Source organism: Mytilus edulis, unplaced genomic scaffold, assembly GCF_963676685.1.
Source record: "Mytilus edulis unplaced genomic scaffold, xbMytEdul2.2 SCAFFOLD_2306, whole genome shotgun sequence".
Taxonomy (NCBI): Eukaryota; Metazoa; Mollusca; class Bivalvia; order Mytilida; family Mytilidae; genus Mytilus; species Mytilus edulis.
Window position 1 is genome coordinate 1 of NW_027268014.1, and position 15,303 is coordinate 15,303.

At 34.5% G+C, this 15,303-nt stretch overlaps 1 protein-coding gene across 1 annotated transcript; it reads right to left on the reverse strand.

Moving 5' to 3' along the window:
* Positions 1–1,345: 1,345 nt before the first annotated feature.
* Positions 1,346–10,932, reverse strand: LOC139506607 (fucolectin-like). Its single transcript, XM_071295496.1, has 4 exons — positions 10,911–10,932; positions 4,782–5,012; positions 4,049–4,288; positions 1,346–2,523 (listed from the first exon to the last, which is right to left on the reverse strand). Exons 1-4 carry the CDS (start codon positions 10,930–10,932, stop codon positions 2,291–2,293), a joined length of 726 nt encoding a protein of 241 aa, XP_071151597.1. The 3' UTR covers positions 1,346–2,290.
* Between the last annotated feature and the right edge of the window lie 4,371 nt (positions 10,933–15,303).

Here is a 15,303-nt window from a genome sequence, read left to right on the forward strand (position 1 = left end):
GACAGTTATCAAACAGTGAAACGTTATGGACATACGAAGGATTGTAGTATAACCCTAAACTTCCAGAAACAACAAAAATAACACAAACTCATTCATTTCAACAAGAAAGATTGTAATGATAAAAATTATATTAAACAGACAGTGTATGAATAATTAAATCTGTGAATTCTAAGGTTCCAAATCATTTGTTGACACTTGCTTACATAAAGTTTAACTTTGTTCTGATGGTTTTAAATATCTAGTTTTGAACTTTTTAATATCTTGTTTACCTCTCTAAGTCTCTAATGCAAAGAAGTCGCATTTATATTTGTATTTCAACTCGCACATATGTACCTTGGAAGTTCAACAATACAAATGAATAATATTTGAGAAAATGCACCATAATTGTTACCCAAAAAAATCATATTATTTCATTAATAAGATGATGCCTTCAAATTCATACAGAGGGATTACAAAATAAACTAATTCAAGAATAACGTACCACTGCCAGCAACTAAAAAACATAAAATGAAAAACATATTACATAACACATTCATGCTGGACTCCACTCTTATATCAACTGATGGTCACACAGATTGATAGTCTGTGTTTACTGAATTAAGATAAACACCTTTTTTTTTATCGGTAAGCTATTCTTTACGTAGACGCTGCATATTCAAATAGCAGAAACAATGTCATAACCACTCTGTAGATATAATCGATAATCAATGTGTCGAAAGTATAAAGGAGGATTCTTTATAGTTTTGTGCTTGACTTAGTCCTGTTTATTCACCAATAAGTTCCTTCAATAATGCGTTTGATCATTATAATTCTTTAAAATGGGAGAATAAATTTCCACGCGTAGTCTCGATCACATGTAAGTTGTATATTTGTGTCATTGAGTTGGCCTGGCGCATGAATATATTTTTGTTGGAAATGACTAAATTATTATCATTCAATTTCATTGAACAACAAAAGCGAAGTGGACAGACTTATGTTTAACGTCGACCCAGTTTGTGTTGATATCGTAGCAATCTAGTTTACATTGGTTGAAAAACGGCATTTATCCAACAAACAGGAATAAAAATCATTCTTGGCAATCATTCGAACGTACCATGTTCTCCTAAAAATACACAGAAAAAACTGCGTACGCAATACAACAGAACTACATAACACTGTCATGCAAGTAGGTCTTGTCTAGCTATACCACCAGGTATAACATACCGTTTGCCGTTAACTATCAAAGTAAGTCATTACCGCGCTTAAATGTATAATTATATATGACTAACGAACAAGACTTTAAATGATTGTACATAGAATACTGGCATGTAATAGTAGGCAATTCTGTCATATACAACAGGTAGAAGCCAATAGTAAAATTCCTAGCTATTGATTTCTGATTTATTATCGCATATATTGTTATAAGACCTTGTAGAAAGGTAACTTATGTGATAATGAACACGTTCAAGTCAAAAATAACAAATTTCCCTTCAATATGTGGTTGGAAAGAAAGCTAGAAGACAAGTAACGGAAAATGATACAAAAGATATCTTTGATTATACTATTCACTAATATCATCCCGGACCATCCCTCTGATTCTGGTATAATACGTTATAACCTTCTTTCAAATAAAAATTATATGAATAAATAGATAACACCACGGTCTATTCCTTGGGGTTTTTTTTTTTATTGGTTTTTTTTTTTGTTGCTTCTGTTTTGTAATTATTTTACCTATTGTCTTTTGTTATCCTGGTATGACATTGTCTGGCCTTGAATATTTAAATGTTTCCATAGTATTTTCTTACTTTTTCTTCACATAACCATGCGTTTTTGAAGTTGAATAAATCGGTAAAAATCGCTTTGAGATATAAACTTGTGAATTTCAATTTACACCATTAATATACCAGATCTGCATTTTCTTACATTGAAATAAAAGACAATTTTAATTCAAATAAGTTCATTGGACGTTTAAAATAATGAAGTGTTATTCATTCATTGGCAGTTGCTCGATAGCGCTGTTCATATTTTTGTTATCTCCGGGTATCAACATGGTAACGACACAATTACTGGACAAAAGCTATATTGTTTTTTAGGCTTTCGGAAAACCTCGAAAATAAGATTGATGTTTACGGTCAACGAAAAAGTTAAACCACTGTATACAAGATATAAATCTAGCTTTTCCACTTTCTGAAATAAAAAGCTTTAGCACTCTGGATTCTGTTATTTTGTTAAATCTAATAGAGGAAAAGTCTTCTTGTTGAACTTTTAGAGTTTTCATAATTGCATAAATCATCAGACGAAATGACAATCTTTAGCTGATAATATAAACGTTGTGATCAGAATTAGCCACGAAATTGGATCCATTTTTCTTTTCCATTAAGGTGCAATTCGAGGTCTTGTTGTTGAAGTCTGCAACATAACATTCTTTCATGATGGCACATTTGTAGGTACAATAAATGTCACTTTTCACAATGGTGCTTCTAAGGGTCACATTATGTCCTGTATAACTATAACCTTGAAATCCACAGGTATAAGGAATCGTAACTAATGGAAAAAATAAACATGTCAATTAAATGTATACTACATATTGTTATTCCTGTTGTTATTTTTTAAAGGGGTATAAGTTATGATTCAGAACAATGAAAAATTAAACTATTTTTTCAACATTTATGGAAGCAAAATGTATAAAAAGTAATGCGGTATTAGCAGTCAGTGTGCATCTATTTCGTCAAAATGATTTAAATAAACATCACTGGAGTATAAGTGACTTCAAAGTCATTATTTCAACCGCATTTAATCCGTATTCATGTTACCTTTAATTTTTCCGAAGTGAAAGTTTATTCCTTTAAAAAAAAATAATGTCAACATTTAAAACTGAAACACGAAGAATAATAATTGAGTATTTATCCGGCCAGAAAAATAATCATCAATAAAATTGAATCTATGGTATGAAATAAAACTTTAGAAATCGTTATTGTACGAACGAACATGATTGCTTATCTATTATGTCTTTCTAAACACACACGAAACATTGATATATTATAATCAGTACCAGCATTGTTAACTGTTTGTATCATTTTTTTCAAATTTCAATATACGTTTTGGTATGTTATAAATCCAATATATGAGATCAATAATGAATTTGACAACTTACATGCAATTAAAAAAATGAAAAACTATTTTGATCATAATGTCATGTGTTATTGTTGCAAACTTAACAGCACAATATATCCTCTTTTTGTTTAAGAATGCGTTGTCTTGGGCACCAATCGTCAGTTGAACTTAGTCGAATAAAAATGATAATAAATAAAGGTGATTCAAAACTGATCTTAATTTTTGATAATTTCAGTGTTTGGGCATGAGAAAAACATTTACATATTAGCAATTATACAATATGCAAGTTTCTAAAATAGAGAGTTTAATTAGTTTTCCGAACAAACTATCATCACAGCTTTGTCAATGCAACCTATGGCAAATGATAAAAAATGACCAATACAGTTACTTCCAGTGATGAACTAAATGGTTTTAAAAATAAATAAAAACAATGTTAAATTAAAACGTTTAAAAAATGTATTATTGTCATTTTATTTATTTTCTTTTGTTACATCTTTTGACATCAGACTCGGACTTCTCTTGAACTGAATTTTAATGTGCGTATTGTTATTCTTTTACTTTTCTACATTGGCTAGAGGTATAGGGGGAGGGTTGAGATCTCATAAACATGTTTAACCCCGCCGCAATTTTGCGCCTGTCCCAAGTCAGGAGCCTCTGGCCTTTGTTAGTCTTGTATGATTTTAAATTTTAGTTTCTTGTGTATAATTCGGAGTTTAGTATGACGTCCATTATCACTGTACTATTATGCATATTTTAGGGGCCAGCTGAAGGACACCTACGGGTGCGGGAATTCTCGCTACATTGAAGACCCATTGGTTGCCTTCGGCTGTTGTTTGCTCTATGGTCGGGTGGTTGTCGCTTTGACATATTCACCATTTCCTTTCTCAATTTTAAGATATTGGATGATTCTATTATAACAAATTAATAAATTAGGAATAGTTTCTTGAAGAATTACCTGAACGTAGATAACGAATAAATGTTCCATGCACTTCAACTTCACATAGTGATAATATATTTGGATCATTGAGCCGTATGCGAACATACTGTCCAATCATCCTGTTATAGCATGTAGCATTTAGATATGTAGTTGGTGCTTGCTGATGATAACACAACTGGATGACACCGTCCTCAAACCAATTGGTTTTGTTTCTACACGGTTTAATCACATCAATGTCGAAATTCGAAAGTTTCCAAACTGAAAAAATTGAGAACTGAATTTGTAAATATCAACAAGAAAAGTTGAAAAACTAAAAAATGTATATCAAGCCTGACAGAAATAACCAATGCATTCAATTACCACCAAAAATATTAAATATTTGATTAAGTTCAAGGTCTGACAATCTGCTAATAGTTCGTAGACAGGTCAAAACGTTGCGCTTACTAAAAAAACACATTATACTACAATTTGATCTAAAGTAAGAAATGTTACAAAAAAAATGGCTTTGTTATATTGGTTAATTGATTAGTGTTTTCTCTACACCGCTTTATGTTTATTCCTTGACTAAAATCAAAATAAATGATTATCTGTTTACTATATTTGAATATACAGTGCTACAATTTATGGAATTGTATTATATTTGCTTCTTAAAATATTTGTAATCGTAAAAAGAAATGAATTGTTCAAAATACCACAAATTCTGTAAATAAAGCTAGCTGTCTTTTGTACTCTTACAATATGTAAAACCTACCACAACAGTCAGTTCTGCCAAAGATAATCACGTGACTGATGTCATAAATGGCACCAAGATCTACTGCCCACCACGATGGTTCTTCTCCAGAAACTGAAGATGTACAAGTAGAGGCTGACGATGTCATCCACTGTACTATATTTCCATCCACAGCATTATAAGATGGTCTGTAGGAAAGGCCTGCATTAGTTAACTGCTTGGTTGGTTTGTTTCTTGCAACTTCCAATGTATCTACAATATGTATATAAAATAAAATACAGTATTAATTAACTAGTTCTAGTATGCTATTGGAATAACTATTATGTAATATGCCTATACAAATAAGTGTAAACTCCAATAATATGGAATAACTCGGCCATAACGGAAAAACTACAATGTAATACAATACACGTCAATTACTCGACAAATACAGATTTATTTTATTTTTTCATTGACTGTGGTATCCAGTACAGAGTTTTAGAATGTCTCTTCATTTGTAAGCAGAACCTTGAATATTTTCAGGGTTTTTTTTCAATATAAATTTTAACACAATGCTCCTTTTTTTTTAAATTCTTTTTAACATATTAATGGGTGGAACTTGATTTTTGTTCACCTTTGCCTCTCCTATTTTCGGAAGGTTTTCCTTCTTTTTTTCAACTTGGACAAGACATATGAGTTGATGCAATGTATTTATCAAAGTTGTACAAAATCGAACATGTAAAATGTTGTTTGTTTATAGTTAATACATGTTTGGTTAATTGTAGTAAGGTCGGTTCGATTGGGATATTGAGTTCATGCACGAGTGAACTCATGTGGTTTAAAGTCATTCGAGCCATTGCAGTCAAAGTGTACAGTAGCATTTTATTAGTTTCTCTTCAACTTGTACTTTTCGTAATATGGCAAGTTCTGAACGTGAAGAAAGTCACCTCTATGAAATTATGATACTGGCATAACAGATAGAACCATGTTAACCAACGTTGCAGACATCACCTTTGAACAATGTTTTAAGCGGTACACGTGTATTACGATTGCTGTCACCAGCAGGATAGAATACAGTCAAAGAATACCTGTCAGACGAGCTTACTTAGGTTTCCGATGATGAGAAGAAGATTAGGTCCGCTGTAACACGGACCTTGACGCACCAAGTAGAACAAGTAACAAGAGCGTTTAAAAGATCAAGGTGATAAGTATTGTTTACATAATGTATGGTTTTTTATCATATTGAATATAAATTTTTATTATATAAAATGAATATTTAGATACAATTCAGTACATGTCATTTGAATATGAAAAATAATCCCTCTTCATGATCTGTTCAGGGAAATGAGAAGAACATATATATTTGAAAGATAATGATACAGAATCATTCGTTTTAGAAATGATTGATAATGGTTATTCTATACCGTTTATCACGATTCAACCAATTATACTGTTATATTTAGAAAGATCTATATAAAAATGCTGAATTTGTTTCAGAAGCTTTTCCAGAGAAAGGATTTATAAAGGGGATCATTTTTGACCTACATGTAGTTAACAACACGTTTGGGAATAAATAATTCAGTTCTTATTTTCATGGTATCAGTATACATCAGATTTTTAATGAGTACTAACTATTAAAAAAGTTAAAAAAGGATAAAAAGATATCCGACATGTGCAGCAGAAAAAATATATAGTTAACATGAGCTTTACATAAAATATAATACAGTACCAAAGAGTTTCAATTTGATTATTGTTGTCTAATTTACCACCGGGAGATTTCTTCTAGGTGTCTTAAACGCTGGGCTGATTGATTGTTAAATCTACTGATAGTTATATTAAGGCACTGGGCTATTAATAATTTAATCCACTGGACAGGTTGTTATTGAAGCCGCTGGACTAGTTGTTAGTGAAGCCACTGGGCATGTCGTAATATAAGCAACTTTGCTGATAGTTGTTCACACCGCTGGACATGTTGTTATTGAAACTACTGGGCGGGTTTTATTGAAGCCACTATTCATGTTGTTATTGAAGACCTTGTACAAATTGTAATTAAAACTGCTGGACTGATGAATAATTAAGCGTCTGGGCATGTTGTTATTGACAACACTGGGTGTGTTGTTATTGACGCCACCGGGCGTGTTATTATTGACACCTCTTGGCGTGTTATTGGCGCCATTGGGCGTGTTGTTATTGACGTCACTGGGCTAGTTATTGACACCGCTGGGTGTGTTGTTATTGACGCCACTGGGTGAGTTATTATTGACGCACTGCGTGAGTTATTGACGCCACTGGGGTGTGTTATTAATGATAAGATGCATGTTGTTATTGACGCCACTGGCCGTGTTATTATTGACGCCAGTGGGCGAGTTATTATTGACGCCACTGGGCGTGTTGTTATTGACGCCACCGGGCGTGTTGCTATTGACGCCACTGGGCCTGATGTTATTGACGCCACTAGACAGGTTGTTATTGACGCCACTGAGCGTGTTGTTATCAAAGCCACTGGGCAGGTTGACATTGAAGCCACTTGTCAAGATGCTGTTTAAGCCACTGGGTAGGTTGTTATTGACGCCTCTTGGCGTGTTATTGACGCCACTGGGCGTGTTGTTATTGACACCACTGGGCGAGTTGTTATTGACGCCACTGGGGCGTGTTATTATTGACGCCACTTGGCGTGTTGTTATTGACGCCACTGGACAGGTTGTTATTGACGCCACTGGGCGTGTTGTTATTAAAGCCACTGGGCAGGTTGACATTGAAGCCACTTGGCAAGATGTTGTTGAAGACACTACGTAGGTTGGTATTGACGCCTCTTGGTGTGTTATTGACGCCACTGGGCGTGTTGTTATTGACGCCACTGGGCGAGCTATTATTGACGCCACTGGGCGTGATGTTATTGACGCAACTGAGCAGGTTGTTATTGACGCCATTAGGTGTGTTGTTATTGAAGCCACTGGGCAGGTTGACATTGAAGCCACTTGGCAAGATGTTGTTGAAGACACTGGGCATGTTGTTATTCAAGCCATGGGCTAGAAGTTATCTAAGCCATTAGGCATGTTGTTATTAATGCACTGGGTATGTTGTTATAGTCGCCACTGGGCAATTTGGTATTGAAGCCACTGAGCAGATTGTGTATTAAGCCCCTGGGCAGGTTGTTATAGACGCCACTTGGCAGGTTGGTATTGAGGATAATGGGCAGGTTGTTTGTAAAACCACTTGGCAAGTTGTTGTTGAAGACACTTGGCTGGTTATTGTTGAAGCCACTGGACTGGTTGTTTTTATGCCGATGTACAGGTTGTTGTTGACGCAGCTGGGCGTGTTGTTATTGATGACGCTATACAAGTTGTTATAAAAACCACAAGACTGATTGTTAATTAAGCCACTGGGCATGTTGTTATTGACTCCACTGGGCATGTTGTTATTTACGCCACTGGACATGTTGTTATTGACACAATTGAGAAAATTTTTATTAATGCCAATGGAGAGGATGATGTTGAAATCACTGGGCATGTCGTAATTAAAGCCATGGGCTAATAGTTAAACCACTGGGCATTTATTATTGACGCCACTGGGTAGGTTGTTATAGACGCCACTGGGCGGATTGGTATTCAAGCCACTAGCTATATAGACAGGTTGTTTCTAAAGCCAGTGGCAGTCTGTTGGTGAAGACACTTGGCTTGTTCTTATTGACGCCCATAGGCAGGTCGTTGTTGACGCCACTAGGCAGGTTGTTGAAGCTATCGGGCGTGTTGATATTGAAGAAACTGGGCAATTTGTAATTAATTCAATCGGCTGATAGTTAATTTACCCACTAGACATGTTAATTTTGACGCAACTGGACATATTATTATTAAGGTAACACGATACCGAATGGCATATCTCCCGATTTTCAAATTTTTTGGCATACGTGTACTTTGAATCGAGTTACATCGGAATATGTAATAAAAAATGGGGGTCACCATTTTTGTTTTTTTGTAATTTTCATAGGAAAGCGTCAATTTTGGCGACAAATTTAGTTAGGTATATAGGGGAAATGCCTTTTTTTCGGCTTACTTTTTTAGATTTTCGAATGGATGGCTATTTTCTTATATACGGAGAAAAACAAAAAAATAACATAATATCCAGGATTGCATAGTGAATCCATACACGTAAAGAAACTCATATGTCACCATCCTTGTTTTTGAAATAAATGACTTCAAAGTTGATCGATAGGCCTAAAATTTGACCAAAAACGTGTGACGCGTGACGTTATGGTGTACGGAATATAACGTTATTCCTTCTCAGAGAAATGAAGAAAAAAATATGTGTCGGGATCTGAATGAGTATATTTTATTTTCATTTCCCCTGTCGACTGTCGTTAAGTTCCTAGTAATGCAATATAAAATTCTACTGAATCAGATAAAATTTTATTTCGTCCTGGACATGGAATTTCACTCATATGAATTAATATTAATATCGTCTGATTTTCACATCAAACGAGCTTATACTTGAAACTTGCGTGAACAGGTACCATGTGAATCTTATGATAATAATTCATGCATAAATCACCGGAATTTTGTACACGTTAAATTCACGTAAATATTTGAAATAAGATTATTTAAATTATATCTTTGTTCTAAAATTGGATTAAAACCATAAAAAATACCTTCAGATTTTTGTTAAGTTTACGTGAAAATTAAATGAAACATTTCACGTGAGATTCATCCGAATTACTGATTTTTAACTTCATCATATTAGACAATGGTGGTATCATCACTGCATCCCGTGATGCAGAAATGTAGAATTTTAAAAGATTTGATTCATTTAACAGTTTTTTAATTGCTCGGTTTGATGGTTGTTTAATGTTCAGTGGCAAATAGTTCATGCATGTTCGGGACGATACAATGCAATTTTTAAAACAGTTGTTTATAAAAGACACATTTGATGCACCAGTCAAAAAAGATTAAACATTCTGTTATTTGTGAAAATTATGAGGAAAAATAATGATCCTGATAAAATACACATTCCAAAAAATAAAATAACAAAACTCGTAAAAATCCCTTATCAAATGACGAAATCAAAAGCTGAAAAACATCAAAAGAATGATAAACAGCTGTCATATTCTTGACTTGATACATACAATACATGTAGTATAGTGTACTCTGTGTGGTGTAAATGTGTTACTTGTTTGCTCAGCAAGTCGGACAAACCTTGCAAACTGTTAACCCGAATAATTCAGTCGTTATATTCCGCTTACTACATTAAGTAAGTAGGAGAGATCGATTACGGGGAGGGACTGAATTATTCGGGTTAGCAAACTGTCTGCAAAATTTCACAAATTTCAACATTCTGTCATTTGTGAAAAATTATTTACATAACAAATCTTGAGATCATATATGCATTCTTTATACAAGTAAAACAACTGCGAAATTTAAAAGTTCCAGCTTGAAATTCAACCCGTATCAGAGTCTGTACTCTGTGTGCCTTTGTATTTTATCAAAATGCCTAATCCAGCAACCTGTCATGAAACAAAAAAGAAAATCCAGACGATATGCGCACCTACATGTATAATATGATTAGTAACCCCAGGTAAATAGTTTTAAAGCTGAAGCAAAACGACTGTAGTTCTAAATAATTAGCCGAATTAACCCTATATCTATAAAGTGCGGGATTAAAGGTCGAACGGACAAATGTTAAACAATATGATGGTACGTGCTCTATAAGTAATTTGGTGACAATGCATATTTTTGAATATGCAGTTCATATAATGGAATGGTAATTTGGAGATCTGATTTGAAGTAGCAATGTAAGAAGGCTAGCATTTCCGTCAATTCGTCTTTGGTGGAAAGTTGATTAATTGGAAATTTTACCGCATCTCCTTATATTTCATTATGGTTTGAACTTTCTAGAGAAGAGCAAAAGTTTTAAGACTTAAACTTATATTTACACCAAGAGACTGAAATGTTACTGTGACAGTTATACTACACATACTCAAAATTTTCCAACGTTTACTAAAACTACAAATAAGAAGTGTACTATAAGAAGATACTATTCCAATTAGCATTAGTCACGATTTTCTTGATGTCTTCTGCTGTTGTTTTTTTTTTCTATGGTCGTGTTGTTGTCTCTTTGGCATATTCCCCATTTCCATTCTCAATTTTATTCAAGGTGTTGATGTCGTTTAATTAATACCCAGAATATCTCCATTTATCATTCTATCAGCCAACTTTTGTACAAATAACATGTACATGTACACAAAAAAAAATTTATTTGGACTTGTACTTTTTCAAAGTAAGTCTCATGTTACCCCAACTTCCATAATGAGCAAGCGGTAACGTAGATATTTAGTTTTGCGTAACTGTTCAATTTTGGTCTTCCTCGCGGTCTGCGATTAAACTTTGTCGAATTTTTTGAAAAAATTAGAGGCAATGATTTAAATTTTAACAACTAAAGTTCCAAGTGACGGGTGTAAATTGTAGGATTGATTGCTTTGATTATTGGTTGGTTAACGTCCAGTGTAAAGTATTTCATGCATGTTCAGGACGAGAACAAGTTAACAATAAATACAAAAGGTAGGTTTTGCAATAGAGGCATGGCATCCGCGATGATGGTCGGGAAAATTTTAACTGACGCTATACATGTATATATATGCTTGTATACTTGTTCTAAAAACTAATTTTAAGAAAGAAACTTTCAGACCGGGCCTTTTTCGACGCCTAGTATGCGAGCAATATGGCCCTCAGAGCCCTAAAAGGTAACTTTGTTAATTTTCTTTCAGTCGTTTTGTATCCCAACTTGTACATGTACATTATTTACAACTCAAAACTAAAAAAACACCCAACACCCATGCAAGCGTAAATTAACACGAATATAAAATCTAAATGATTTCAAGATCTAGCTTTTGTACAGTCTCTTGCCGTTTGAATAATAAAAAGTCAGGCGTTTGCATGTAAATTACGAGAAAAAAATTATAACGGAATCAGAGAACATGGAACCGGTCTGACTACAGCAAGCCCCAACTATCAACTTGCGTTTGTAGACGCAAGTGGAAACTCGTGGCTGGCTTCATTCAGACAGTAACGGAACCTGAATTTTGTTATTTTATTTCTGCCGAATCAAGTGCCCATGTATTTCTCAGCCTTCGTTAACTTTCTAATGCTTCATTCCGATGTTGCTGTCCGTCCTGAGTAGACCTGGTTTACACGATTACAAAGCTGGCACTGTATTTTAAAATATTTCCAAAACTATATCGAATTTACTCTGTGCAGACCAATGCATTTCAGAGACTGTTTACACATGGAACACAGGAAAAGTTATTCGGCTAAATAACCACTTTTTACATTCCATACAAACAAACTATTTTCTGTATGATTTTCAACGTCTGCTTGTATTGTGCTTTTCCCCCTTATTATATCCATATTCTCATCCAAATAAATTTCAATTTTGTCCGAGCGGTGTTTTTGATGACCATTTTAAAACTAATTACTAGTAATAGTTGTAAAATTCCACGGTTTTTTCACACATCATCCTAAGCTTCTATAAATTAGATTTCTACTTTCAAAACAAAATTTCATGGGATACGGCGTGAATCATGAATAAGTACTTATTGCAAAAATAAACCAAGGTTTACTTTTATAAATTGTTATTTGGATGGAGAGTTGTCTCATTGGCACTCACACCACATCTTCCTATATCTATACCAAGAATATAAAATAAAGTGATAAAACTGTGTCTATAACAGAACATATATATAGATAAAGCGTGCAGATGCTTAAATATCGAAGAAACATAATATTTAAAAAGTAAAGTAATACTTTTTAAAGATTAACAATGAGCAGAATGATTACCGGAAAACGATAATACACTCTATGTCAAATAACCGCTACGTATTGCATCAAAACTCTCGGCACCCTGCATTTAGGGAAAGTTGCCGTTTAAAATGTCACACAAAACCCGCTGCATTGGCTTATATGTGTGAACGTTATTCGATAACGTCAGGAACGATAACTCATGGCGTAACGTCATTCGGTATCGTGTTACCTTAATACATATGTGCATGATGTTGTTGAAGCCACTGGGCATGTTGTTATAAAAGATATATGCTGACAGTTATATTAAGCCACTGGGCATGTTATTAATGCCGCTGGGCATGCTGTTTTTTAAGACACTGGGCATGTTCTTATTAACATCAGTGGGCAGCATGTTGTTGAAGACACTTGACTGGTTGTTGAAGCCACTCGGCATTTAGTAGTTAAAGCTACTAGGCTGATAGTTACAATTATTTAAGCCAATAGGCACGTAGTTATTGACGCCATTTGCCAGGTTGTTACTGAAGATACTTGACTAGTTATTGAAGACTCTTTGGTACTAGTTGTTGAAGACACTGAGCTTGGTGTTGAGGACATTGGGTCGGTAGATGTTGAAGACACTTGGCTTGATGTTGAGGACATTGGGTTGGTAGATGTTGAAGACACTGAGCTTGGTGTTGAGGAAATTCGATTGGTAGATGTTGAATACACTGGGCTTGGTGTTGAGGACATTGGGGTTGGTAGATGTTGAAGACGCTTGCAGTGACTTGGCTGCTTGTTGTTGAAGCCTCTGGGCAGGTTGTTATTACAAACACTTGGCTGGTAGTTATTCAAGACACTGGGCATGTTGATGTTGAAAACACTGGGTAGGTTGTTGTTGAAGACACTTAGCAGCTTTGTCGATGAAGCCTCTGTGTATGTTGTTATTGAAGACACTGCTAATTGTTGTTGAATACATTGGGCAGGTTGTTTAGTTATTGAAGACAATGGGCTTGTTTTAATTGAAGAAACTGAGCTGGTTGTTGAAATTCTCGGTTGGTTGTTGTTGAAGACACTGGATCAGTTTTTGTAAACGCCACTGGAGATGTTATAAAAGACACTGAGGTGGTTGTCGTTGACAACAATGGGCAAGTTTAAATTAAAGGCACTTGGCTGGTTGTTGATGAAGACACTGAGTATGTTGTTATTGAAGACACCGGGCTGGTTGTTGTAGATGTCTCTTGGCGTGTTATTGACGCAAGTTTAAATTAAAGGCACTTGGCTGGTTGTTGTTGAAGACACTGAGTATGTTGTTATAACAGACACTGGGTTGGTTGTTGTTGAAGACACTGGACAGGTGGCTTTTGATGAAGCAACTAGGCTGTTTATTATTTAAGTAACTTAGCATATTATTATTTAAGTCACTAGTGCGAATGATTAGACAATACGGAGTGTTGTTAAAACTGTTTTAGGCTGAATTTCAAACATGTATATTGGTATATTATTTAACAAAATAAATTTCAAAAAAATTTTAAATTAAAGATGCTGACATACACCTTGATTAATATCTAGTTAGAATAACATTCACCAAGTAGTCAAATGTTCATAAGTTTCGAAATGATTCGTCTCTCGTATACAAGAGCAGTGCTCTGATAAGATTTTTCTAAAGCATAACCGGACAGAGGAAAGGATGGTTACGTTAAAGAAGACTTTCCAGCACAGTTATCTGTTCATCGAAATTTAAAAATTAGAATAACTATTCAATGCTATTTCCCGTTCTTTGTGTTTCGAGAGCACTTGTCTCTGCAAGTGGCGTCTCCCATGTAAGAGTTTGTGGTTATTTGATAAATATTTTATGTTCGTTTGAGTTTACAAATTAGAATTTAAATGTATTAATCAAAGTTGTACAAAATCGAACATGTACAATGTTGTTTGTTTATAGTTAACACATGTTTGGTTAATTGTAGTAAGGTCGGTTCGATTGGGATATTGAGTTCATGAACGAGTGAACTCAGGTGGTTTAAAGTCATTCGAGCCATTGCAGTCAAAGTGTACAGTAGCATTTTGCAAAATAAATAATATTATTAATCATATTATTAATTTTCAGATGTGTGGACCAGAAGTAGGGGGAACCAGTACAGGCTGCTTAATAGCTATATATTTATATGAACTTTCAACAATATTATACTCATATTTATAATAACATGTGCGCTTGTCTCTGCAAGTGGCGTCTCCCATGTAAGAGTTTGTGGTTATTTGATAAATATTTTATGTTCGTTTGAGTTTACGAATTAGAATTTAAGGCCCTTTGGTGACCAAGTGTGGACGTGTTTGTTCTTTGGTCAGGTGTCTATGGATGATTGTCTTAATAGCCATATATAAAGGCAACAGTTGTATACCGCTATTCGAAATTCATAATTGTTTTAATTTTCTTATTTCTGCATACCTTGTGCAGTTGCTGTATATTTTGCAATGTAATTACTATTTTGTGTTGCGTCTCAACATGAATTGGTTCAAGTTTGGCTGTATTGTTTTAATGTCAGATAGCTTGTGCATTCCTATGTTGTATTCCCCAAGGGTAACTTGGGAATAAAAATCGTTTCTTTTTTCTTCTTCTGGTCGGCAGTTTGACTTTCGTGTGGGTGTCGGTTCGTGTTTTTGTGCGGATATATAAGTATGCAGCCATCTTCCGTCAGAATGTTGACGTTATTTCCATGCCTTATGTAGAAAGACTGTCACGCACTGAACTTTAAGAACCCTTGTAACATTTTTGAGGGCTCCGTATATGACCAGTTGGA

Bases quoted from the DNA above. Each gene is read 5' to 3' on its own strand.
- LOC139506607 (XM_071295496.1), bottom strand. From the start codon at position 10,932: ATGATAAATGGAGATATTCTGG. The intron at 5,013-10,910 runs GTATTAATTAAA...TACATATTGTAG, and splicing joins GATAAATGGAGATATTCTGG to ATACATTGGAAGTTGCAAGA. The intron at 2,524-4,048 runs GTAATTCTTCAA...TTTTTCCATTAG, and splicing joins TATTCGTTATCTACGTTCAG to TTACGATTCCTTATACCTGT.